The 27106-nt window shown below is 40.7% G+C and overlaps 1 protein-coding gene across 1 annotated transcript in view; it reads right to left on the reverse strand.

Annotated features, from left to right (window-relative positions):
- Nucleotides 1-4422: 4422 nt before the first annotated feature.
- The window catches only part of LOC117475857 (B-cadherin-like), a 45606-nt gene continuing 22922 nt past the window's right edge, over nt 4423-27106 (reverse strand). The window contains 18 exon segments of the mRNA XM_034122210.1: nt 4423-5419; nt 6863-7006; nt 7325-7455; nt 8497-8721; nt 9220-9352; nt 9875-9966; nt 10112-10187; nt 10189-10255; nt 11495-11739; nt 11964-12149; nt 12918-13046; nt 13567-13739; nt 14790-14934; nt 18134-18289; nt 18751-18891; nt 20703-20897; nt 21169-21257; nt 24050-24164. Coding sequence (XP_033978101.1) covers nt 5204-5419; nt 6863-7006; nt 7325-7455; nt 8497-8721; nt 9220-9352; nt 9875-9966; nt 10112-10187; nt 10189-10255; nt 11495-11739; nt 11964-12149; nt 12918-13046; nt 13567-13739; nt 14790-14934; nt 18134-18289; nt 18751-18891; nt 20703-20897; nt 21169-21257; nt 24050-24164 — 2658 coding nt within the window. The 3' untranslated portion in view covers nt 4423-5203.

A 27106-nucleotide genomic window follows, 5' to 3' on the forward strand; every position in this document is an offset into this window, starting at 1 on the left:
ATACGATCCTCTTTAGCTACTGTATCTAAAACATTTGCCTGAACTGTTTTAGTTGCACAACTTTTACATTTCAAGCATGTTGTCAAAAATTAGAAAACATTTGTAAAGCCAGTTTCATACTTCCTGCCCAGAGGCGAGGGCTGCTGTGACTAAAGGCAGAACCACCCTGTGTGGCTGACGTTCATTCAGGTTATCGTAGTGAGCTGTACGTTGCAGAGGTGTGGACTCGAGTCACATGACTTGGACTCGAGTCAGAATCGAGTCACCAATTTGATGACTTTGGACTCGACTTGACAACATCACAAAACACTTGTGACTCGACTTGGACTTGAACACCAATGACTCGGGACTTGACTTGGACTTGAGCCTTCTGACTTGAGGTGACTTGATACTTTAATTTATTCAAAAAAAGTTCCTCGCAATATATTTACCGAAGCAACAAACCAAAACGTTGAATCTCGGCAAGTTCCCCATGATATAGCTATTAACCAATCAGGTTGCAGGAGAGAGTCGTGACCATGACGCTGCGTGATGCTGCGTGACCCAGCACTATCGAAAAAATGATACCTAAGGTAGTCACATTCGGCTACAAAAACTACGCAGTTTTAAACAAAAAGCGAACGGCACAATGCTTAACCTGTGCCGCACACATCACAGATGGAGACGCAACAACCTCGAACTTTGTTCGCCATCTGAAACTGCATAAAGAACGGTAAGTCAAGTCTACTATTAGCTGTTTGTTCATCTCATGCAAACGTTAGCTTAAAAGCTAAATATCTGTTGTCTATCCAGCTAAATAGATGCGGGTTCTATGATTAGTCTATGGTTAAAAATATACGGTTGCATTGAATACACAATGTAATATGTTAGCATTACAGGGGCCAAGCCGCTAGGATAACGTTATGTTGCCGTTCTCCAGAGACAAGTAATGAATATCGCGCGTATGCGATCCAGTTGTTGTGATTTGATTATGTGCACTGGGAACGGTCTAGCAGGTAGTCATCATTGTGTCTATAAATATAGCCTTTATATTTACAAAAAACGACCAGAAAGGTATCTAGTTCCCTCTATATTTTCACTGATGGATAGCAGTAGTGTTGCACTCAGAAATTCGGTTCTCTTTCTTCACTCGTCAGCACTTTAACCCCACAACGAGTAAACTTTGAACATACACTTATTCTTTGCTGCGTCATACAATTCTACCATAAACTGCCATAAACTCCTTACTTATTTTAATCCACCGAAGAAGCCACGTTCTTCTTCTCCTTCTTCTTCTCTTGTCTACTCATAGGCGCCACATTGTGGTGAAAACTAGCAACAACAACAATATTAATACTGCTTCGAAGCACACAATATGGAGATGTGAATGACATTAGAAAATGATTAGGTACAATATTAAATACAAATAAAAATAGATTGTGGGGTCCCTTATAACATACTGTACACAGTGGAAATAAACATTCTTAAGATTAACGTTGCATTAACTTAACATCAGGGATCTTATTAATAAATTCCTGCTGACAGTCACAGTAGCCTAACCTTACTGATCCCTCTTAAAATAAAATAAAAACACGTTACTTTACCAGCAGAGAGAAAATTGATTATTCAATTATTAATGTGACTATTAAAGAGCAGTTTGATCTGCAATTCGAGAAAGAACAACAATGCATTTACTAATTGTTGTTTTCTTCATATGTTTACCTTTTTACAGATATGAAGAATACCAGAGGAACAAAATCATTACAAATGATGCACAACAGCCTTCAGTCTCACAGTTTTTTGGCAACCAAGATGGACAGTACAACATGAATCATCCACAGCAGAAAGCTATCACCAATGCAATACTGTCCGACTTAGTTGTCGATTGCAGCTTGCCCCTGTCAATTATTGAAAATAAAAGTTTTCGCCACTTTCTGACAGTAGTTGACAGAAAGTACAGGCCAGTTTGTCGCAGGACACTGACTGTGAAAGTAGAGGACCTTGCTGTGGAAAGACGTTTAAAATTAAAAACCCGGATGAGCAATATAAATCATGTCTCAGTCACTGTGGACATTTGGTCTGACAGAAAGATGAGGGGATTCCTTGGTGTTACTGCACACTATTTAGAGAAGGATGAAGAGAGGATAGAGCTGAAATCCAATCTCCTGGCCTGCGACCGCTTCAAAGGCTCACACACAGCTGAAAGAATCTGTGAGCAATTTGAGGCTGTATGTGATGAGTACAGCATTAAAAACAAGATAGACTACATTATTAGTGACAATGCCGCCAACATGCGTAAAGCGTTCACTGTGTGCTTCCCAACGGAGCAAGAAGATGAAGATGTTGATGAAGAGGATGATCTTGATGACCCAGAGCTATGGCATGACCTTTCCCTTGAAGATCAGGAAACAGTAGATGCTGCCATGGCAAAAAAACAGCGCTTGCAGTGTTTTGCGCACACACTGCAGCTGGTGGTGGGAGACGGATTGAAGGAAACAAAAGGAACAACCTCTTCTCTTGCAAAGTTGTCTAAGCTCAGCTCACTGCTGCATACAAGCACAACTTTTAAAGATGTGTTTGATGCTGAATTTGGGGAACAAAGAGGCATCCCTGCTGCTGTCACCACAAGATGGAACTCGACACTCAGGCAAGTGAAGGCAGTACTCCGTTGTGAACATCCGAAGCTTTGCCGTGTACTAGAAAAGGCTGGGCACAAGGAGTTGTTGTTCACAGCACGGGAGTGGAATGTTTTGAAGGAGTTGGTGGACATCATGAATCCATTTGGAGAAGCAACAGATTTGACACAAGGGGAAAAGATAGTGACAATCAGTCCTGTCCCTAAATCACCACCTCGAGAAGCTGAAGCCACAAGTCCGTTTCCTCAGCAGCCTGGTTAGAAGTCTGCAGGTGTCCCTGAAGAAAAGGTTTGGGGGGATTTTCATCAATGTGAAAATGGCCACATTAACACAGGATTGAACAACTGCCCCCTTTTCAGATCCTGTGTACCTCAAAGCAGCTGCTTTGGATCCAGCCTTTTCTCTGATGTGGATAGACCACCATGTGCTGGTCAGTCTTGAGGTCAAAGCTGAGGTTCTACAACATGTGAAAGGTAAACTTAATTGAGTTTATTATTACTATTTTACTCATAATTTCCTTTTAATTGATTGCAACAATAATATGTGTTCAGTTGAACTGCATCACCAATACAAAATATAATAAGGGCTCTTTTGTGTCTTTTTTGTTTTGTGTTTACATGTTTTGCCAGAACTGATCCTGCGAGAGGCTGTGGAGACAGAGCAACCTACGCCTTGTGTTGATGAGGAAGAGCAAGAGAGCCTTGGACAAGGTGAAGGGCTGTTTGCTGCCTACCATAAGAGGAAGAAGAAGGATGTTGGGACCACTCCAGCACTGCAGCTAAGTCACTATCTCCACATCGCTGACGGACAGAATGTCCTTTTGTTCTGGGCAATGAACATGAAGGTTCTTCCTTCGCTGTTCAAAGTGGCCATCAGAGTTTTGGCAGTGCCTGCCTCCAGTGCTCCGGTGGAGCGAGTTTTTAGCCATGGTGGCATCATCCTGCGACCCCATCGTGCACAAATGAGTGACCGACTATTGACCAATTTGGTCTTTTGCAAATGCAATGCATTATAGGGCCCCGAGATAATAGCAAAAGTGTGGGTGAATGAAACTGTTACTTCATGTTATGTTTATGCAACTGTTATGTTTCTCAGCCTGTCGCTTAATTTGGGCAAATTTGGTCTCTTGGACCCTGAGATTGATGCATCTATAACTTGTGTTTTTCACTCACTCACTCTGTCTGACAATAACAAACACACACTTCACATAATTTTTCATAATAAAAAAAAGCACACAAATTGTGTGGCTGAATGAAACTGTTACTTCATTTTATGTTTATGCAACTGTTATGTTGAAAAGCACATGATGACTTGTTTAAGACTCGATTTTCAAAGTTTAGGACTTGGGACTTGACTTGAACTTGCCCAACCTGACTTGAGACTTGACTCGGACTTGAGCGCAAAGACTTGAGACTTGACTCGGACTTGAGCGCAAAGACTTGAGACTTGACTCGGACTTGCAAAACAATGACTTGGTCCCACCTCTGGTACATTGCGTACCATTAGTTGGAGAGGAACCTGGAACTCTGTGCCGTTTCTAGCGTCACCTGATTGGGATCCGACAACATGCTCATCATGAACAGACTGACACATCTGGGTTGAAGTGAACATGGAAAGTCCTGTGCAGCTGTTTGAACTGCTTTCTCAAAGGAATTCATTGAAGAAAAGTCTAGCACTATGCTCATCTCACAAGAGAAGTGAAGAACCTGCACTCCTGTCATCACTGCTGCTTTGGTGTACATTAAGAATGTCGGATGCGTTTTAGTGAGATTCATTTCCATCAGTGAAACAAAAGAACATTCACAAATCCATTGTATTAAGATAACTTTATAAAAAATTCAAATAACAAAGCGTTTGCAATAAAGTAACATTGGAGATTACAGCAAAGTGTTTTGACATTTCAATGTAATAAAGATGTCAACTGAACAGACACTTGTCAAACATTTTAAAAAGCATTTATTTAGAACTCATTGAGCACACCCTTACAGGGTTATGTGGCGCAGGCTGCTACCTGGATTTCCCCTTGATCATTTGTGATTTCATTCCTCAAACAGAAATACAAAACAATGCAATTTAACTGAATCAGTAGTACCAACTCCATCAAAATTAAATTAAAAACGGGAAAAATATTAAGTACCATACATGCCAAAACTATAGAAACATTACCAGTGCAAATGCAAGCATCTGTGTCATCCAGTGTCATCAGGCAGCGACAACACAGGCAGAAAAACCTGCACAAAATCCAGAAAGGAACATAGAGACTGATGATGTGGCTCCAGGATTCAAAGAACAGAAATAAACAAAAAGCAGTTGGTCTATAGTCTAGAACTAAACAGGGATCCAACAGACAGGCAGAGCGAGCCCAACGGTTCTAAATGGGGAACTCATGTTTAGAAAAAGAAAGTCATCCTTTGGCTCCTGAGCAGCGGCTGGACAGGACTGCTCCATCTCCCCACAGAGGAACATCTGTGGGCTGGTCTACTCTTTCCCTGGGATGCAGTCATTTATCAGTTCATGGTTACATCAATTTTACATTCACAGAGCCATATGTGCATCCACCTATCCTTATCATTAGTTCCAAAGTTGGTTTACAGCATATCATCATCTTCTCCTCCTCCGTACATGTCGGCCAGCTTCTTGAAGCGGGGCCCCCAGTCACTGAGGCAGTCGTAGTCCTGATCCCCGCTGCTCGACGAGTTCAAGGAGGAGAGGCTTCCCGCGTCCGATCCGCCTCCCTCATAGTCAAACACCAGCAGGGAGTCGTAGGGGGGGGCAGTGGGGTCGTTGTCGGCGGCCTTCAGGTTCTGAGAGGAGCAGAGGATACATGTCGTCATTTAACAGAATTTATTATAATTTGTTTATGTATTTATAGCACTGTTATGCAAGGAAGGATTCAAAAATAGAGGATGATGCAACAACTGTCAAACCATATACAAAAAATCCTGCTGTGAAAGGACCCATCGTTTGGAAGGGAAAAAAAATCCTCTAGATCAGAATCTAGAATTATAAATGTGGTAATATCTTCCTAATTTCAAATGTACTTTCCCTATCTAATACACTGATTTATAAAAGCAGCAGGGTTTCCCACGCAGACATTACTTCATACTGTCATGGTATAATTATAGCCGCCCAACTCAGTTTAAAGGGGACCTATCATGCAAAATGCACTTTTGTACGTCTTTTATACATGAATATGTGTCCCCGGTGTTCCAGGGAACTCACCAAGTGTCAGAAAACACAACCCTCTTTATTTTCCTCCATACCCAAATCTCTACAAAAGGGTCTGCAACGGATCTGATAAAAACTGATCCAGATTTGAACACTGTCCTGACGTCAGGACGGTGGTGCTACGGCTATTGGGCCCACTCTCCACCTATCAGGGGAATGTGGGGTTGGGCCACGGCCGGCCATTGCCGCTCGAAAGCGCTGTAGTACATATGCCAGGCCTGTAAGTGGCGCTGTAGTCTGCCACAAAAGCAGCGAAGAAGACTTGGTTACCATGGTTACCCTTCTGTTTATTCTCCGCTGTGGCTTTCTTTCTCCCTCCCCGAGGCAAGCGTTTGCTCCTGCTGCTGTAATTCAATGCAATCCCTCCCCGTCGAGGCAAGCACTGTAATTCTCTCCGGTTAGTCCACCAGCAGATGACAAACACCCACCTCTCCGCCTCTTCCAAGGAACGAGGGGACCGTGCAGCAGAGTTTCAGTTTCAGTTTCTTTCGCCGGTCAAGATGTCCGTTAAAGTTTAAATCTTCCGGACAAAATTAGAAAAGTGCCGGTCAAAGGTCTTCTTTGTTATTTATTGAGCTTTAAAACAAATGAATAACGACTCTATATAGGCTTTAATAAAACACGGAGGACGGAGATCTCTTTTTCTCCCCCTCTTCTGACAGCCAAGCAGCTGATCAGAGCACGTCTCCCCTCTCCTGCAGGGGGGCGTGGTCAGCTGCAGCTCACAGAATCAGACCCGTAGACAGCAAACAGCACATAGAGTGAAATGAGGCATGGCTAAAATGCATGATCTGTTTGGTATTTCGAAAACAGAAACGTATAAATATACCTTATATAGGTATGGCCCTACAATATATCATTTAAATATAGCATGATAGGTTTCCTTTAAATAATAAAATATCTTTTTGAAATCGGACAACGACCTACGTCGGCCTCCACCTGGTGGCGGTGTGATGCTACTGGGGAAAAGAGGCAGAGCGTGGAGCAGTGGTGAAACAGAGCTTGAATGTTAGACTCACATCCACAATGAAGTTTCCGATTTCATCTGGGTTGGCGGGGCGGGGCCGGTACAGAGGAGCCGGCATGAAGTTTGGCAGCACGTCGTCTCTGATGACGTCGGGCCGGTTGTCCAGACCGCGGTGGAGAACACCCAGATCATAGTCCTGGGGGGGGGCACAGGGAGGGGTTTAAACTAAAGATAATGAAGCTTTCATAATAAACTTATTTATATTTTTAGATGGAACATGCTGTATTCTACCCAACCGTCATAGTGCTGTGGCAGTTATATACCATGATATGGAAAATGTATGCAAAATTACATATAGAATAAAGTGTAAAGGAATAAACAGTTTGAATGTTGATTATATTATTATAAGTAATACTTTTCAGGGTGAAGTATTGTCCTTTTTACATGACTTCATTTATTGAACCTGACTGAGCCCTGTCAGAAAGAAATGGAGCAAACCTCCGTCTTCATTTACCTGATCGTCCTCTCCGCCTCCCTCTTCATCGTAGTAATAGATGTTGTCTCGGATGTCGTCGTCCTGCAGTAAAGGTTCCTTCTGCTCGCCTCCTCTCCGTCTCGCAAACAGAAGCAGCAGCAACACCAGCACTGAAACCACAGAGCACAAAGAATATTACAACACAGCAGAGGTAAGCCTGTCAGCAGAACACATTACCACCATCATACTGGCTCAGACATTTAAAAAGGAGACATGCCATTTATGGCGCTTTTCCACTGCAGGACCTAGCACGGCTTAGTACGGTATGTTAGGCCTTGGTAGGCCAGGCTCACTTTATGCTGTGTTTCCATTACAGTTTAGGAACTGGGGTAGTAACTATAGTAACGCAGTGTAGGCGGGAAGATCGGCTGTTCAGCGGGCGGAGCAACGCTGCGTAAAACTGCCGTGACGTCATCTTCAATGCGAACCACAAAACCAAAACATCAGCCGTTAGCTGTTAGCACTCAGAGCTCACAGCTCCTCATATCTGTTCAGAAACTAGACAAAGTACAAACCACAGACTGTCTGTGTCATGGCGAATACAGTCGCTTTATGTCTGTAGGCCGTTGTTGTGAGTGTGGACGGAGCATATACAACGTCAGCTTAGCCTGATCGATCCGATCTCCATTCAGAAAACACGCATTTTAAAAGGTTTTTCAACTGCCGTCTTGTCTGCAGACCGGTATCAGTATGTTGTTACTTCGGCATCATTTTGAAACGTGTATTACAATTAAATCACGGTCAAATATGTTCATTTTGTTGTAGTTGTAGCCCCCTTGCCAGCGATTCTCTCTGACCATTCAGCAGTCGAGAGTGTTTACGTCACTAGTTTAGCATATTCAGCCCGGTTGTTGGCCCGGTAAGAACCTCGATTTTGGAGGGCCAGAAAAAAGGTGAAAAAGTAGCCCTGAGCCGGAACTACAAATGTTGGCCATACAGAAATGATACACATAACTTTTCAATCGTCTTCTTTCTACACAACTCACAATGCAGGGTAAAACATTTTAAGGACATTTCTTTCTTTTTTTTGAGAAATTGTATATATTTTGCCAATAAACCTAATGTGCAATGGGGGTTGCAACTGTAGAAGTCTTTATGAAAACTACCGTTCCTGGAGTTATGACAAAACACTAATCTCATATGAGACTTACTGAGCAGCAGCAGGATGCCTCCCAGTATTCCCAGAATGACAGGCAAGCGAGGGACCCCTCCCGTAGTACGGTTTTGGCACATTCGCACTTCCTCTCCAGTGCAGTCACACACTTTGGCGTGCACCTTGCTGTCCTGCTCCATGCCCTGGTTGTCTGCCACCCTCAGGACCACAGTGTAGTCTCCACTGGGCAGCTCTGTGGCCAAATTCAGGAGTATGCCCGTTTCTGCAACAAAGAGAGATAAAGGGACATTTATGTTATAGACTCTCCACAGTTTGTTATTTTGTCAAATTCCAACAACATTTTCACTAAAAACACTCAAAGTGAAGCACACATTATATAATTGCCATTTTTCCACAAAGAACTTGAAACACATGTTGGCCTGAACAAAGAAGCTTCACCGATTCAGTCTCCCATGCTGTTATAGCCTTCCAAATAAACTCCAATCAATCAAATAATTTCTAAACATATACCCAACTGAAGCATCTCTGATCTAGTAGCGAAAACGTATTTAATGTCTGGATCTTACTTTGTTTGGTACCTGATATGACCTTTATCTAAACATAACAGCAAAACATTGAGGAAGATGTTCCTTCTTTTTAAACCGATGAAAATAATTCATACTCTAGTACGTTATGGCATATATGCTTTTCCTGGGACTAGCCATTTGTGTTTGATCATGTGGAAAACAACCATTCAGTTGTGATTTAAAAGTGTACATACTTGATGCATTCATCATAGCGGTCCAGTTGCTCTTGGACAGGCCCTGTAGAGAGACCCTGTACGGAGAAGTGAAGCCTGGTCCGTCTTTATCCGTCACCGCCAGCAGGTGGGAGGCCGGTTTCTTGTTACACAGCTGAGAAAACACAATGAATCCTGTTAGAACAAAAGTCCTAAAGCAAGAACATTTAATCATTTTCTTAAAGGTAGGGTAGGTCATTTTGGAGAAACCAGCTTGAGTGCGCTAGATTTTGAAAATACACAGCCGGAAAAAATCTGCCACTTCCTTATAGAGCCCCTCCTCCAACACACACAAGCGCGCACATGACCAATGAGGGCACGAGATAAGTTTGTGCACAGATGGAAGGCTGACAGGCAGGTAGGCCATCCAATTATTTTAGCCGGGCCGGCTAAACTGATTGGTCGTGCTTTTCACAGTATTACGGCTTCCACAGATGACATTTTTTTATGGATTTTTTGTCAAAGCACTTAAGATATTCATTGCTATCGGGATGTTAAGAGCATTCCATGGAATATAACAAAAAGTGTATCTCGAGCCGGTTTCTCAAACTTACCTACCCCACCTTTAAATGGAAAAATGTATAAAATGATTATTAAAAATAGGAAAAAGGTTTAGCACTTGGGAAAGGAAACGTACCATGATTTGACGTTCGGTAATGGTGGGGGCATTGTCATTAACATCTTCGAGCTGAATAATGAGAGTGCCAGTTCCTGTGGCTGGGACTTCATCTGGAGAGGTGACAGACATACACATTAACATCAGGAGAACATCTTCATTTTAGAGAAGCTTAAACATCACAGTGAGGTAGAGCCACATTTGTTTTAAACCAGTGCAGGCAAGCATATACCGCTGCAGGTCCTGACTGCCACCTACCATTGTCATATGCACCAATGAGAACGGTGTATTTGTTGTCCTTGACGAAGAGGGACTCTCTGTCCATGGCGTTTTTTTACTTTGATCAGGCCTGTGTCTTTGGCCACGCTCAGCCAGCCAGCGGGGTCTCTAATTATTCTATACCTGCACATAAACAAAACAACATGTTAATATTATGCAAGTCAGCTCACCAATATCATGTTTTAACTTGGGGCGTCACCGTTTCCCTAAGGTTTGCTTAGATATTGTGGCAATTTTTAGCTAGAGACATTTTTCTTTGGCTGCTCATTAAAGGTAGGGTAGGTAAGTTTGAGAAACCGGCTCGAGATCGCTAGAATTAGAAAATACACAACCGGAGAAAATCTGCCACTTCCTTATAGAGCCCCTCCTCCAACACACACGAACGCGCACATGACCAATGAGGGCACGAGATAAGTTTGTGCACAGATGGAAGGCTGACAGGCAGGTAGGTCGTGCTTTTTACAGTACTACGGCTTCCACAGATGACATTTTGTTATGGATTTTTTGTCAAAGCTCTTAAGATATTCATTGCTATCGGGATGTTAAGAGCATTCCATGGAATATAACAAAAAGTGTATCTCGAGCCGGTTTCTCAAACTTACCTACCCTACCTTTAACAAACTAAAACATATAGGATTATTTAAGATGCAATAATTGAATGAAACAGAGATATCAGAAATGAACAATCTTTGATGCATCATTACCTACTGTACTGTAAACTGAATTATCTAGATAATCTCAAAGCAAGAAGATGAAAAGGATATCAAGCTACTGATAGGATGGAACGGGAACTATGTGTCGGACCAGCTCGACAGGAATCTGCCGGCAGAGCAACAGCTGGCGAGTTAGCATGAGATGTAAGTGAAGGTGCTTTCTAACAGCTGGAGGAGCAGCCAGCAGAAACATCATGCACGGCTTCCATTTAAGCAGGATCAACATCTTACTCAAAGAAACATTGCATTTAATCCCACGACAAATCATATCTCGACTCCAAACAAAAAAGGAATTTTGATTTACTACATTTCCAAAGAAACATGTTCAAATTGAGTAAATCTTTTCTGCACCCTAGTTTCTATAAAGTTAAGAATAATTGTATTAGCAAAAAACAATAAAACTCCAATCTGTATATTCATAACATTAGATTATCAATTCCCATAATTGTCCTGAGAGCTTTTGCGCCACCATCTGTATGGTTGCTTGTCTGATCAAGAAGTACAGTCACTATCAGCAGGCTCAGACTGTTAGTGATGAATACATTCCCTCTGTTGCCTTTCTGAGGTGAGAGAGTTGAAGGGATCACCTAAAGCTTGTTTAAGAACAACAGGAAATGTTATAACACGGTACATGAGATTTTGTTCTTACATGACTTTCTGTTTTCGGGCATAGTCTGGGTCAGAGGCGGTGTACTGCACCACATCATCGTCAACGGCAAGGTCTTCCCGTTTAGTCACATGCTTCTGCATTGGATCAAAGATTGGAGCTTCATTGACGTCCTCCACAGTCACCACCACTGTGGCCGTGGCAGTGGGCAGACGAGTAGCAAAAGGAACCTCATTCTCCACGGCAACCATCAGAGTGTGCTTGCCGCTCTTCTCAAAGTCGAGACCCTGGTTGGATGGAAGATAAAAAGCAAAGCGACAGTTCATCACAGCTCATACTGCTGTACAACCCAAAGGTACCTTTTTTTTTACTGAGATAATACACTAAAGTGTTTGTTATCTGACAAACAGAGCAGGTTGATGTAAACCAACTATAGAACAATACATTTATTGTAAAAATCACTAAACTTTATGAATTCTGAGAGAATGCACAATATTAGTTTCCTTCATACCTTGACAGTAGAGATGATTCCTTCAAGTTTGTTGGTTCCCGTTTTCACTGTGAAAAGTCCTCCGGGATCACCAGCCACAATGGTGAACTTGGCGTTCCAGGCTGGGGAATGTGGCTCGTCTCCGTCGGTTACTGACATGGTGACGACCAGAGCGTCCGCTTTATTTTCAGCTACTGATGCCTCATACTGTGGGGAATGAAGGAGGGGGTAGTAAGAAGTGAAACAAATAATGAAGACAACGATTTTTGAAATGCTTGGTGTTAAACAAAAGTATGTTTTTATGATCTGCTTTCATAATGGGCGGCAGTGGTTCAGTCTGTAGGGACTTGGACTTTGGATCGAAGGGTCGCCAGTTCACAACCAAACAAATACAGAGTGTGGACTGGTTCTGGAGAGGAGCCAGTTCACCTCCTGGGCCACTGCCGAGGTGCCCTTGAGCAAGGCACCTAACCCCACAGGTGCCTCTCCTCTCTGGACCTCTCAATGCATGTGTGAATGTACAACTGTGTGTATGTACAACTGTGTGTATTTGTATGTGCGCACAAAAAACATAACTGTGTATTTGTATGTACCTATATAAGAAGTGCATGTATACAAAACTGAATTCCTCAATAAAAAGGTCCATCATCTTCTTCTTCTTAATGCACTTTAGTTCAATACTTCCCTGTGAAGCTATGGGATTTTCTGCTAATAATGTAAATAATAAACTTCCAGGACCCATACTGAGATCCGATCCTACAAGAACTACTACTAAAATGAAAAAGAAGCAGTCTTTATTATTACTAATAATCTTTTACATCACCAAAAAGGTTTCTGCAGCAAACCTGTCATTGACCTTAAGTTGACCGTCTATGAACTGGAGGTTTCATACATCAGTTTGAAACCACTACCTAATGAAATTGCCAGCCACTAGCTTGACAGACATAATTTCAATCACAAGGATGTTGTACTTACCGATGGCTGAGTGAAGACCGGAGCGTTGTCGTTGCTGTCTGTCACAGTAAGGATTACTTTGGCCCTTCCCTCCAAGCCTTCTCCGTTCATGTCACTGGCTTGTAAAACCAGAGTGTATTGTGGGTATTTCTGTTAAAAGAGACACATGGAGTTTAACTCAACTGGAAGCCTTACATGATTTGCTCTAATTTCACAGAACCCATTAAAAAGCTTCAAGTAGACATTTCTAGTATAGTCCTATTACCCTCCGCAGAGACAGATTTGTCGCTGCGTTAGCGTGGAAACCGTACAAGATGCAGTCGAGAAGCTATACAGATGTGGAGTTTTGATCAAAATGGAGTTCAATAATGGCCATGGTGAGAACAAGGGGGGGGGGCAAGGGACCATAAGATAACATTATAGGCAAAATGCCTCAGACCCTGTTTGGGGGCATTTCTCTTTCCAACTACAAAAGCAGTTTATAGCCACAAGATAACTTCAGTGAAATGTCATTAAAAAAAAAGAGGTATGAAAAATCCCGCCCAAGCTTTATTTACACCATCCTACATAAACCAAATAAAACTAGTAGTTTGTCTGAAATAAAGGTGATTTAAAAAGGTTAAATGTGAAAGCACACCAAGACGGGTGAAATTGGTTTTAGAAGTCTCACCTCTCTGTCTAGCCCACCGGCATTGACTCTGATGACTCCATTCTTGGGGTTGATTTCAAACAGGTTGTCTGCGGGCAATTTTGGATCCTGGTCCATAATTCTGTATTGGATATCCGCGTTGTTAGTATCTTCCTCATCAGCATCGGTGGCAACAACCTTGATCACCTCTAAACCTGAAAAGAGAAAAGTGTTCAGAGGTTTCTTCAAAGTTCGCAGAACACTTTATTTAAAAGTCACCTATCATGCTATTTTTAGGCAATAGCATAGGTCTCAGATATATAAAAATATATTAAAAAAACATGTCTATGAAGTGTTTTGCTCAAAATACCAAACAGATCACACATTATAGGCATGCCTCATATCCCTATAGTTCACTTCCTGTTACAAAAGTGCTGATTCTGGGTATAAAGCTTTAAAAAATATATATTTGAAGAAAAAAAGAGAGGGCGATGTTTATGCCTGCTCATACTGGCAGATACTGCTGTGATGAAACGCCATATCTAGTTCAAAACCACATCAAGGATTATTTCTGAAACAGTATGGAGCTCAAAGGCGTTCTGTCTTGCCGGTTTACCACAAGGCGAGTTCTTTTTTATATCCTGCTTCTTCACACATGTGCTCTCTCCAGTATAGGCTAGGTTAGCTCTGAGTGTTAGCAATGCTTGCTAATGTAAACAAAGACCATATTACGTCCAAAACAGTTTGGCATTGTTTCTGATAGGTACGTTTCTGATAGGGGTGTGGGTCCGAATTTCCGATATTACGTCATATCGGACGCAAATCTGGATCAGCTCCGTTGTACCACCGTTTTTAGAGATTTGCGCACGGAGGAAAAGAGAGGGTTTTATTTTCTGACGCTGCGTGAGTTCCCTGACACACAGGGGATACATATTTATGTATAAAAGACATCAAAAAGTGCATTTTGCATGATAGTTACCCTTTTAAAAAAAGGTGATTAAAGAAATAAAGCTGGGCTTGTATGATGGTTTTCTTTCTAACCCAACTATGTGAATGTGCTGTGCTCTGGCTCAGTCAGCGAAGTCATTTTGGAGTCGTCATACCCCATATAATGTAAAAATTAACCCTAAATATGATCACTAACTACTATTATGCATCATGCACACAGGTAGATTTAGAAACCAAAACATTCTTGAGACAATTATTTTTCTGGCCTAGAGCCATAGTTTCATCTGGAAACATATTTTGGGAATCACTGACGGTACCTTTTGCTGAGGCCTCAGCCACTTCTCCCAGGTAGGTGCCTTGGGAGAAAACTGGTTTGTTGTCGTTCTGGTCAATCACTCTCACATTAATTTCCATTGGTTCCTCGCCAGTTCCTGCACCATCTGCTACCGCGTGTGCTAGGAACTGCATACAACAAAAACATTTATATTATAGTACTATACATGAAAGAAATAGCCATTTATCCATTTCATATCGCTAGCATGCATAGAGACTGTTTTCGGAAGGTGTAAGCACCAACTAGGGCTGCTCGATTATGGCAAAAATCATAATCTCGATTATTTGGGTCATTAATTGATATCACGATTATTAAAAAAGATTATCCATTTACTTTGAAAACATCCATTTATTGAAAAAAAATGTGAACAGTATGTTTTTAACAGTTGATGAACCTGAACTGCAAGTATAATTCAACTGAAAAACCAATACAAAAAAATATATAATCGTTTTATTTCGATTATGTTGTTTTCATAATCGTTGCAAGCCAAAATCGTAACTGCGATTAAAATACGATTAATTGAGCAGCCCTAGCACCAACAGAAGAAGTGTTTGGTACCAAGAGTTATTATTTTTGGATAGGTGTCTAAATGGCTGTGATTGGTCCCATCAGTCAAAAATAGTACAGGTGCATCTCAATAAATTAGAATATCGTGGAAAAGTTCATTCATTTCAGTAATTCAATTTAAAAAACGTGAAACTCATGTATTATATAGATGTATTACACACAAGGTGAATTAAGTGTTTATTTTAATCTTGATGATTAAGGCTTACAGCTAATGAAAATGTGATTACTACATAAGACCAATACAAAAACAGATGTTTTTAATACAGAAATGTCAGCCTTCTGAAAAGTATGTTCATGTGTTTGCACTCAGTACTTGGTTGGGCCTCCTTTTGCATGAATGACTGCATCAATGCAGCGTGGCATGGAGGCGGTCAGCCTGTGGATCTCCTGAGGTGTGATGGAAGCACAGGTTGCTTTGATAGCGGCCTTCAGCTCGTCTGCGCTGTGGGGTCCCGTGTCTCTCATCTACCTCTTCACAATACCCCATAAAGCCCTTCATACTTCCCTCTTCTGAAAAGACTGGAGATGCTGATTTCCTTTTCCAGCAGGACTTGGCACCTGCCCACACTGCCAAATGTACCAATACCTGGTTTAATGACCATGGAATCACTGCGATTCATTGGCCAGCAAACTGACCTGAACCTTTATGGGGTATTGTCAAGAGGAAGATGAGACACGAGACCCAACAATGCAAACGAGCTGAAGGCCGCTATCGGATCACCCTGTGCTTCCATCACACCTCAGTAGTGTTCATTTCGTTGACTAAAACTATGACGAAATGTGTTCGTCAACGACCTTTTCTTCCGTGACTAAAACGAGACGATGACGAGACGGCAATGACGGCAGTAAACAATAACTGTAACGAAATCAACATGCAATATCGTTGACGAAAAGTGACGAGACGAAAATGTAGTTTACTAAATAAAAACTATGCCAAAATCTCTCTTTACTTTCGTTGACGAAAAATGAGGAGACGAAATATTATCAAAGATAACATTACATCTCTGATAGTCAGTTTTTCTCCCAGCAGTTCCATTTCCGGTGCTGCAGCTGGGCAGCAGCTGTGTGTCTGTGCTGCGCGCGGCGGTACATTTGAATTACACCGGAAATGTTACGATCCTGTCCGTCAAAATGACTGACAACGAAAAAGTCTAACGCCACCACTGCTTGGGAGAAAGAAACTATGTGATATTTGGGCCGATTTTCGCTACAATGAGGCGGAGAAAAAAAGTGAATGCATTGTTTTATCAGAAGGGAAGCAATGTGGCCATAACACAGCTGGTAAAAACACCACAAACCTGACCAGATACTCTCTGCAAAGCTGCATTCTTAATCATTCAACCTGTGTTTTTCATCAAATAAGGACACGATATAATCTTATTGTGAAATAAATTTGACTAAAATGACAAATTATTGGTTTTGGCTAGACTAGTTTGACTGAAATGTTCTATATAATCTGATGACTAAAAAAGACTCAACAGTTTTCATTGACAAAAAGTAGACTAAAATAATTAGTTTTCTTTGACTAAAATAAGACTAAAATGCTCAGACTTTTAGTCGACTCAAACTTGACTAAATAAAAACAGGATGAAGGTGACTAAATATGACTAAAACGGAAATTTAACACAGGAATAAGACTAAAACTAAATAAAAAAAATAGCTGACGAAATTAACACTACACCTCAGCAGTGCAGCTGGCTGATCGCCTCCATGCCAATGCGTCGCATTGATGCAGCAATTCATGCTAAAGAGGCACAACCAAGTACTGAGTGCATACTAGTGTTAATTTTTTATTTAGTTTTAGTCTTAGTCCTGTGTTAAATTTCCTTTTTAGTTTTAGTTTAGTTTAGTCACCTTCATCCTGTTTTTATTTAGTCAAGTTTTAGTCGACTAAAAGTCTGAGCATTTTAGTCTTATTTTAGTCAAAGAAAACGAATTATTTTAGTCTACTTTTTGTCAGTCTGGACACAACTCGTCACTCACTCGCGCTGACGGGGGGGTCATATTGTGCCGCTGCCCGGTGTAATTCAAATGTACCGCCGCGCGCAGCACAGACACACAGCTGCTGCCCAACCGCAGCACCGGAAATGGAACTGCTGGGAGAAAAACTGACTATCGGAGATGTAACGTTATCTTTGATAATATTTCGTCTCCTCATTTTTTGTCAGCGAAAGTAAAGACAGATTTTGGCATAGTTTTTATTTAGTAAACTACATTTTCGTCTCGTCACTTTTCGCCAACGATATTGCATGTTGATTTCGTTACAGTTATTGTTTACTGCCGTCGGTGCCGTCTCGTCATCGTCTTGTTTTAGTCATGGACAAAAAGGTCGTTGACGAACATATTTCGTCATAGTTTTAGTCAACGAAATTAACACTAGTGCATACACATGAACATACTTTTCAGAAGGCCGACATTTCTGTATTAACAATCCGTTTCTGTATCAGTCTTATCTAATATTCAAATTTTCTGAGATACGGATTTCGGGGTTTTCATTAGCTTTAAGGCGTAATCACAAAGTTTAAAACAAATAAACGCTGGCAATTATTCACTTCAGTTTCACCTTTTAATTTCAATTAATTACATTTTTCACAATATTCAACTTTATTGAGATGCACCTGTATGTAGTAGTATTACACTTGTTTTGTTTAATTCAGATTCTAAACTAATACATTCTGAAGGGAACTTGAGCACAAAGCACATCCAGATGTCTCTGATCCTGAAACAAAGAGTGTGTGTATAAAACCAAGATGTGCTCACCTTGTATACAGCTATATGCTCTCTATCCAGTGGTTGAGTGAGGTACATAATGCCAGAGTCTCTGTCCATGGTGAACAGGCCAACAGGATTCTCATCAGCTCCTGGACCAGTGATGCTGTAGAAGATCTTCTTTACTGTGTCCTCATTGGATCGGATCTGGAAAAAAAGCAACAAGGCTGAGTTAGGGCTGAATACACGAGTTACAATAATGCAAAAATATTGTCACAATAGTTTGAATGAAACTGCATTAACATCTCTGAGATACAGCCACCTCAGTCAACTTTACAGGGATGGGGTCATATCAGCCACAGAGCGCCTGAGAACAACCATACCATTTCATTTCCTGAAAGGACGATTAGACTTTTCATTAGAAAGCAACTTTTGTACAATAAAACAAGGTGATTGTTTTGTTTAAATTAATGTAACATTGGCTTTATTTTGAGAGCAGTGGAGAGAGACGACCACAAGAACATTTGAAGCTATATTTAAATTGACATTAAATCGAAGAAAAAGAATCAGAGCAGAATGACAGCAGCAGAAACCATGAAGGAGCCCTCCTTTACAGAAACAGATATTTAAAATACAGATTAGAATGAAGGGGCTTTAGTTCCTCTTACCTGAGAAACTTTATGTGGGAAGGGTCCTCTGGTGTTCTCAGAAACACTGATGACAGGAATGACCCAGTCTCTCTTCCTTCTCCTCAGCCCTGCACTAGCTTTGAGGAAATGCAGAATGGGCACCGGCTGATCGGCGACACTCTGAAAGAACATGCTCATAATAGTCAGTTATTTTGCAGCAGACATTCGACATTGGACTCATTAGCCTAAAATGCTGAAACAGAAAAGTTACAATGAAGAAATATCTTCACAAGATGAAGGCATACACAAAGCGGACAATGACATCAACTTCTGAAAATGGGTAGCAACATAAATGATAATTGCATTAAATAAGGCAAAGAGAAGCACATTTTTAGCACAAAGGCTGTTTGGCCACAGACTTTTTTTTTTTTTAAACTGTTATACTAATACTTATCTTATCATCTCTTTAAACAGCAATGGTTATTGCAAAGAGTCCCACAGGACCAGAAACATTTGCAGAGAAATGTAATTATAGCCTTCATTAACACATAAGGTGCTAAGAAGTTTGATATAGGCACTAATAAACAAATAGGTAGTCCTAGTATCAATCTAAAATGGCTTCAACGACATACCTATGAAAATACTCACAATAACTAAATGGAAGCAGTGAGTGTTGGCTATTCATACGCAGCCACAGAGGGGCAGTGTTGTTATGAACAGGTCCTATTGCTCCAGACACTTGATGAACAACAATTTGACCCACTTGGCATTAGCAAATCACTTTTTTTTTGTGTATATATATATATCTATATATATATCTATATATATATATAGATATATATATAGATATATATATATAGATATCTATATCTATATATATAGATATAGATATAGATATATATCTATATATAGATATATATATATATATATCTATATATAGATATATAGATATATATCTATATATAGATATATAGATATATATCTATATCTATATATATATAGATATATAGATATCTATATATATATATATATATATATATATATATCTATCTATCTATCTATCTATCTATCTATCTATCTATCTATCTATCTATCTATCTATCTATCTATCTATCTATATATATATATATATATATAGATATATAGTTGTATTAAGACTACAAATGTATTCTAATGCCGCGTTTCCACTACAGCGCGGAGCACGGTTTAAGAGGGCTGTGACGTCAGCGGCCCGTTTTTGGTTGCGTTTCCACTTGGCCTAATACCGGCCGGCGGGTCCTAATTCACAGTTTTTCTGGCCTCATAAAATCGTGGGTCTAGGGCCAGAGACAACGAGGCTGAGTCGGGCTGAGTATGCTAAACTAGAGAGAGCATCGCTGGCAAGGGGGCTACAACTACAACAAGATGGACATATTTGACCGTGATTTAATTGTAATACACGTTTCAAAATGATGCCGAAGTAACAACATACTGATACCGGTTAGTAAAAACCATGAATTAATGCTTTGACAAGTCTGCAGACAGACGGCAGGCGAAAAACCTTTTAAAATGCGTGTTTTCTAAATGGAGATTGGCTAAGCTAACGCAGTATATGCTCCGACCGTCCACACTCACAACAACGGCCTATACAGACATAAATAAAGCAGCGACTGTATTCGCCATGACACAGGCAGTCTGTGGTTTGTACTTGTTTAACTTTTGTCTAGTTTCTGAACATATATGAGGAGCTGTGAGCTCTGAGTGCTAACAGCTAACGGCTGTGTTGTTTTTCTGGGGTTCTATTGAAGATGACGTCACGGCTCCGCCTACACTGCGTTACTATAGATACTACCCCAGTTCCTAAACTGTAATGGAAATGCGCCATAAAGTGAGCCAGTCCTAACGAGGCCTAGCCATACCGAGCGAGGCCGAGCGAGGCCGTGTAGTGGAAACGCGCCATAAGACTACAAATGTATTCTAAAACATCCTTTCAATAGTGTCACTAATCCTACCTGAGTCTTATTAGCAGGGTCCACTTTAGTATGGTGGGGATGATGGTGATGGTGCTGGTGGTTGTGGTGTATGTGGTCTCCATGGTGATTGCTATGATGCAATACTCTGACAGGAACACTAATTTTGTGTCCTTGAGAGGTCCAGGTGTGGACGAAGAAATCCTGGTTCCCACGAATATGTACAAGTTCTTTCACCTGGAGGGGAGACAACAGTCATCATCCAAGACAAACATGCACCAGATTGGTGCAATAACTTTTAAATGTAGCCTACAAAACTGACTGTGAATATTGCTGTATTTTGCAAAACGCAGGATTATAGCACAACAAGGAAGTTAAAGCAGTGCTGTGCTATTTAAATGTGAATGTTCAATACAAATATTCTGTCACAATATCAATTAATAATGGTTATAAATTGTAATCTCAATGACGATCACATTTTGCAATTGAGCCTTACATGTGTACTGACCTTCAGTATGCCGTCTCCCTGTACCGTGAAATGTCTGTCATTACTTTTGAAGACAAATATGGTGCGGTCTGTGCAGTCAGTGAAGGCCACTAGAATTAAACAGAAGAAATGGTCATACATTACAAATGCAGTACATGCAGAGAAACACAGCAAGAGCTGGCAATGGAGAAAAGCAGATGTTCTAGGAACTAAAAAAGTCAACTAAAGAAGCACTTTCTCAACACTGGATTAAAGAGAAGAGTGTATTTATAACTTATTGATGGCCAGGAAAGCAAAATGATAAAATAAAAGAGAAAACTAAATCAGATAACACGGTCAGATTTCTGCAGCAAGACTAAGAAGAGATTACACCCGAGATTTGCTACAGGAAGCTTGTGATAGCAAAGAAAAGCCCAACTCGGGCCATGGATCAACCAAAAGGCAACCTTGAATTAAAGCGCAGCTCACTCGTGTGCTTTCACCCCCCAACATCTAGCCCAATGCATGCTGGGATATTCTCTAGTGCAACCCTGCACAGGATAGCCAGTATCGTGGGGCTGGCCTTTTTCTAAGTGGCTGTGACTAAGAGATAATAAGCAATAGTGAAGTAAAGATGGAGAGAACTTTGACTGCTGTAGTTGGTTTTTCTCAGTTGTGACTTTTGGTAAAAAAAATCTACTTCTACATTAATATTTTACAATGTAGTCGAAATAACTGTGGTTAAACAAATCGTAAACCTCCCAGAGCAAACCAGAAGCCTGGTTCATTATTGTAGAACATTGTCATAAACAAGCAAAGATTTCACAATCAGACAAAGACATAAGCCACTATTTCAGGGGTCGGCAACAGGCGGACCGCGGTCCGGATCCGGACCCAGACGCCGACCTATACGGACCCGGACCTATAATCAATACATTAATAGGGGATTTCAATTTTGACGGGGCGATTCTATTTTAACCGCCGCCGACAGGGGGCGAAAGAGACGAGTGAGCGATACAGGGAGAGAAACACAGAAGAAGAGACGAGAGAGCGGCAGAGAGAAGCGGAGAGGAAAGTGAGTGAAGAGAATAATTAGCGATACAGGGAGAGAAGCGGTGAATGTGAATACATTTTGGAATACTTTTTGGAATTATTGGTGGAAAAGTTTCCTCATAAAATGTAATATTCATTACCAGCAGAACTGTGTGCACACTGCACAACGCTGCAGCATGTCTGTGAGGCCCCGCCCCCGCACGCAGATCAGAGAGAGAGATCTCTTTTAAAATATATAGAAACGGAGATGGTTCGATAAAATGTGCAAGATAACGTTTATGTAGCATTTCTTTATTGTCGAAATGATGACATTTCATAACGGGATCAAATCAAAGTGAATGGCCTGCTGCTGCTGAATGCATGGGGCAAGTGACTGGAAACAGTTTTAAAAGTTATTACGTCGTTTCAGATAATAAATAATAATAGTAATTCGTTCTATTTAGGGGCGCCTTTCAAAGCACCCAAGGACACCTGACAATTCATAACATATTCTAAGGAAAGGTTTAAGAGAGTACAAATAATGCAGTCCTGGTGATGTTTTTTATGTGGGGTGCAGATGTGAGGGAGCTGTCCAGAATGACCTAAAGATGTTGTGTTTGAGTTGTGCTCTTGATAAGCCATTAAAACAGTCAAATAAGTGTCTCCTGTTCACCAAAACATACCCATCTGTTATGGAAAAATAAAGTATTCCAAAAGTATTCTAAAAGTAATCTGAATACGTTACTTTTTTAAGACACGTAACTCTAACTGTATTCGGATTACTTTCAGAGCCATGTATTCAGTAACCGATTACATTTACAAAGTAACCCTCCCAACCCTGATTAAAAGTGCCAAAACGCCACTATGAGACAAAACACAAAGTGTTTGACCAAACATTCCCTCTCAAGTCAGAACTGAGGTCACAAAAAATAAGCAGTCTCAGAGCCCAATATGATCAGTCCACCAGGATCAAAATTAAAACTAAATATCGTTCCAGGTCAGGCTAACCGAGGCTAACCAATGAGCACCTGCATGTGTGTATGAGAATGGCCCTGACACCATTTCAGCCCAGATTTAAACTCCTGGCAGGACAAGCTCAAGCTCAATTCTCGCACTGAATTAAAGAAAAGTGAGTGAGGGACTGCAATATAAGAGGGAAAGAAAGAGAAACTTTAAAACTGTTCAATTGTTATGATGTGTAAAGACTGATATGTTCTATAATCGTCTGAAACTGTTAAGTCATGATGTGAAACGGTTAACAAAGCTATTTTATTTATTTCTCTATTTTATTTTTAAATGCAGCCCGAGAGGAACATTACACATATCCACAGTATTTACTGTATATCTGTATAGTTCAATGTTAATTGACAATAAATATTGTTGTTTTTGAATTGTACTTTCTTTATCTGATTGGCAGTCAGTTGTTGATTACATGCAGACGTTGATACAGCTACAGGCTACTTCAATATATATCACACTAATTCATAAAGCAAGTTAGATATTTTGATGTTCCGGACCTTTGCATGGGGAGATTTTCTCTAACTGGACCTCGTTGAATTTTAGTTGAATACCCCTGCACTATTTGAATAGCACGTCTTGCAGAACAGGCTCGGGGACATTGTTGTACCCTGCAGGTAAGAGCATTAGGTGCAAGCTGAGACCTGAGGTAGTTTGGGAGTGAGAACAATGTGAGCAGCTAATCTGTAGACGGCAATCTGAGTCAGTCGAGCACGTTAGAAAAGCTCAGGAGTTGTATCTATGGCTTTAACTTATAGATCCAAATGCTTTAATAGTTCAAATGTTCCCATTGATCATGGGAAACAAACAACCCAATTTCCTTTAAGAGTGTGTGCATTAACCAAAGAGTGAAAGCTTCACAGATTGTTCCTACCTTTTCCCAGTCTTGTGTGTGGCTTCAGGCGCTTTGTGGACACTTTGAAAATGAACCTGCTTGACTTGAATCCAGGTACACATGTTGGCTCTTCAGCAGGCACTAAGACAGAGGCCTAAGAGAGGAAACAGACTTCAATTAAATCTAAATCCAGATGTATGGAATATGTGTAAAACAGTAGCTGACAAGAACTGTTATTCAGTCAGATTTTGTTAAGGAACTTTAAAATGGCACTCCTTGTTATTAAAAACAGCATACAACATGTATGCCCCGTTTCCACAGCATGACTCAGCAGCTCTGCTTAACTCCAATCAATTTTAGTAGCAGGTACTTTCTATTTGTTTTCCCATGCGGACAGTCCGGCAGGATTCTCAGATGATCGCCGTTACAACGCAGCATGAAACTGACGTCATCTTTAACAAAACACTTACTGAATCCTTTTAACAGAAACCAAACAAAGAACTTCTGTACTTAGTCAGCTACTTTGAGGGATGCCATTTGACCAAAAACTGGGTTCAGTTAATACAATAATTGAGGTCACTATAGAATGCCAAAGTGACGCGTCCTAAAAAGTCATGCCATGACTCATTGTGAAGTGTTTATCTGTTATGTGCAGCCCAAAAATAACCCCATGACTGTCATGGGGTTATTTTTGGGGCTGCACATAACAGATATTTCCATCAGGGATTAATCTCCGGTTTTTTGTTGATCTATGGTCTATGATATAACAAGACAATGTAAAAACAACCAATTGCATTAAAATTACTGAGATCTCCAGGTGAGTAAGGACTTTAAATTGTGTATTTTGTCCAACCATTTATTAAAATCATATAAAAAGGTCAAAGACAAATATATTTATTTATTTTAAAGAGCACTATCAGCAAATTTACGTTTTCATATTTGGTAGGTGGTTCAAGTAACAATTGAATAATCATCAGAATTGCTGTGAAGGACTTAACACCAGAGGTGGGACCAAGTCATTGTTTTGCAAGTCCGAGTCAAGTCTCAAGTCTTTGCGCTCAAGTCCGAGTCAAGTCTCAAGTCAGGATGGGAAAGTTCAAGTCAAGTCCAAGTCCTAAACTTTGACAAAACGAGTCTTAAACAAGTCATGATGTGCTTTTCACCAAATGTAATGACACCCATCAACAGAATAATACTTAATAATTAAACTGCTCTTTATTAGTCACATTAATACTGTAATAATCTATTTTCTCTCTGCTGGTAAAGTAACGTGTTTTCTTCTATTGTAAGAGGGATCAGTAAGGTAATGCTACCGTGACGGTTTGATTCAGAAGGAGTTTAATTGATAAGATCCCTGATGTTGAGGTAACCAGAATGTTTATTTCCACTGTGTACAACATGTTATAATGGACCCACAACCTATCTTTATGCAAGGGATAATGTGCAGCGAGGCGTCTCTATGGGGAAAAGAACACCTGAATCTAGATCCCTCTGCAGGTGGTACTTTAACTGTATTTTGATGCTAATACTTTTGTACTTTTACTTGTAACATTTTGAATGCAGGACTTTTTATTGTAACCGAGTATTCCTACACTCTGGTACTTTTACTCAAGTACAAGATCTGAACTTCTCCCACCTCTGACAATAAATCCTGAGTGGTTACCAAAAAAAAACCCTGCTCTGAAGGTTATTTTCATTTTACAAATCCTGCACTCAGCTTTGCTTTCTCCAATATCATTGAAATGCAGCCAGATGCTGCTTCTTTTTTCGGTTTTCGCTCATTTCTTGACTTTTTCCGACGCGCTTGCATTTAAATCTGTCTCCCCGTCGCTCTGTGTAGCTGGCCTGTACCACTACACCTGCTGTCTTTGGAGCGTCTGCCCCCCACCTTTCTTTCACATAATGGTATGATCCTAGTGTGTCCTCACATATGATTGGCCGCATGGTGGCCCAGCTAAATAAAGACCCGCCCCTGCCTGCAAGGATTCTCAGCAAGAGTAGAAGCGGCTGAAGATTCTGCTTTCCCCGACGGGAGTCTGCTCTTCTAGCGGCATCTCGCGATCGGCGTGTTGGAGACCTCTGAATTAAATTATCAAGTCACTTCAAGTCAGAGGGCTCAAGTCCAAGTCAAGTCCCGAGTCATTGGTGTTCAAGTCCAAGTCGAGTCGCAAGTGTTTTGTGATTTTGTCAAGTCGAGTCCAAAGTCATCAAATTGGTGACTCGAGTCTGACTCGAGTCCAAGTCATGTGACTCAAGTCCACACCTCTGCTTAACACAGGACTTAAAAAGGTTGTTCTAAGAAAATGTGATTCTTTTAAATCTATCATTCACAAAATTGTACAAGAAACTTGTTCTTGAAATGATTACTTCATCATAGCAATTCATAATAAAAACTACTAATGTGTGTATGAAAATAATTCAATTGAGACATGTTGGGCTGGAATTCAACCTGCAGACAACGTCATCAACGGCACAGGGCGAGGCCGGCAGATCTACCGACTCCAGGGCAAGCCCCCAGGAAGTGCACCGGACTCTGAAGAAAATATTCGTTGTGGCCAAACGGCGTTACTACACTTCCGTATCAGTCGCTGGGCCCGGAAATACTTTTTCTTACTTTTTTTAACTAAATAAACTACCCAGTATGAACATTTGTATAGCCCTTATTAAAAACATTCGGTCCTCTAGTTGTAAAATGTGCCAATAACGTTATTCTGAGAGTTATTTTCCTCGGCATTATGAACGCGGATCTAACCCACGGGACCGCGCCGCCCGGCACGTTCATGGGACATGTTCAGTACTACATGAGTTTTACCTTTACCCATGGATGTGTAACGGAGTTAAAAATGTGTAGACATAATTATTAGTTATAAATTACGATTTATAATAGGTTGTGAATTTTATTTTTATGAGATTGTTTCCTTTGGATGTTTTTGAGTTATGTTTCTGGTGGGAACACTTTCCCGTTGCACATCTTTTTCTATTTCCTGTATGTCATTTCCGCTTTCCCCTCTCATTGAAGTGAGTGCTGTGGAGGGTAAGCTGTGCTGGGAGAGGTGTTACAAATCATTGCGGTTTTGTGTGATGGACCGGCTGTTT

This window comes from Trematomus bernacchii, unplaced genomic scaffold (genome assembly GCF_902827165.1).
Source record: "Trematomus bernacchii unplaced genomic scaffold, fTreBer1.1, whole genome shotgun sequence".
Taxonomy (NCBI): domain Eukaryota; kingdom Metazoa; phylum Chordata; class Actinopteri; order Perciformes; family Nototheniidae; genus Trematomus; species Trematomus bernacchii.